Source organism: Eimeria mitis, genomic scaffold, assembly GCF_000499745.2.
Source record: "Eimeria mitis Houghton genomic scaffold, Emh_scaff936, whole genome shotgun sequence".
Taxonomy (NCBI): Eukaryota; Apicomplexa; class Conoidasida; order Eucoccidiorida; family Eimeriidae; genus Eimeria; species Eimeria mitis.
The window spans coordinates 13,360-13,673 of record NW_013576896.1 but is presented as its reverse complement, the minus strand read 5'-3'; the positions used below and the strand labels follow the sequence as shown (position 1 = coordinate 13,673).

The 314-nt window shown below is 58.3% G+C and overlaps 1 protein-coding gene across 1 annotated transcript in view; it reads left to right on the top strand.

Moving 5' to 3' along the window:
• Nucleotides 1-199: 199 nt before the first annotated feature.
• EMH_0025700 (uncharacterized protein) overlaps nt 200-314 on the top strand; it is a gene marked incomplete at both ends in the record, with an annotated part of 2,591 nt that continues 2,476 nt past the window's right edge. Inside the window, 1 exon segment of the mRNA XM_013502479.1 lies at nt 200-228. Within this exon segment, the coding sequence (XP_013357933.1) occupies nt 200-228 (29 nt within the window).

Below are 314 nucleotides of genomic sequence, written 5' to 3'. Positions count from 1 at the left end.
AGTGTTTGTAGATGTATTATTTCTGCTGCTGCTCATCCCCTGTCTCCTTTCTAGCTTCTCCTTGTCTTGTCTCCGCAGCAGCTGCTGCTTGCTGCTGCTGCTGCTTGTGCTGCTCCAGCTACTGCAGCAGCTGCTGCAGCTCGTCCTGCTGCTGCTGCTGCTGCTGTTTCCGTGGTGGGCGCAGCAGCAGCAGCAGCAGATGGCCGCTAGTTGGCTCTCAGTGTATGGGTAAACGTCCCTTCCGCTCAGCAGCAGCAGCAGCAGCAGCAGCAGCAGCAACAGCAGCAGCAGCAACAGCAGCAGCAGCAGCAGCA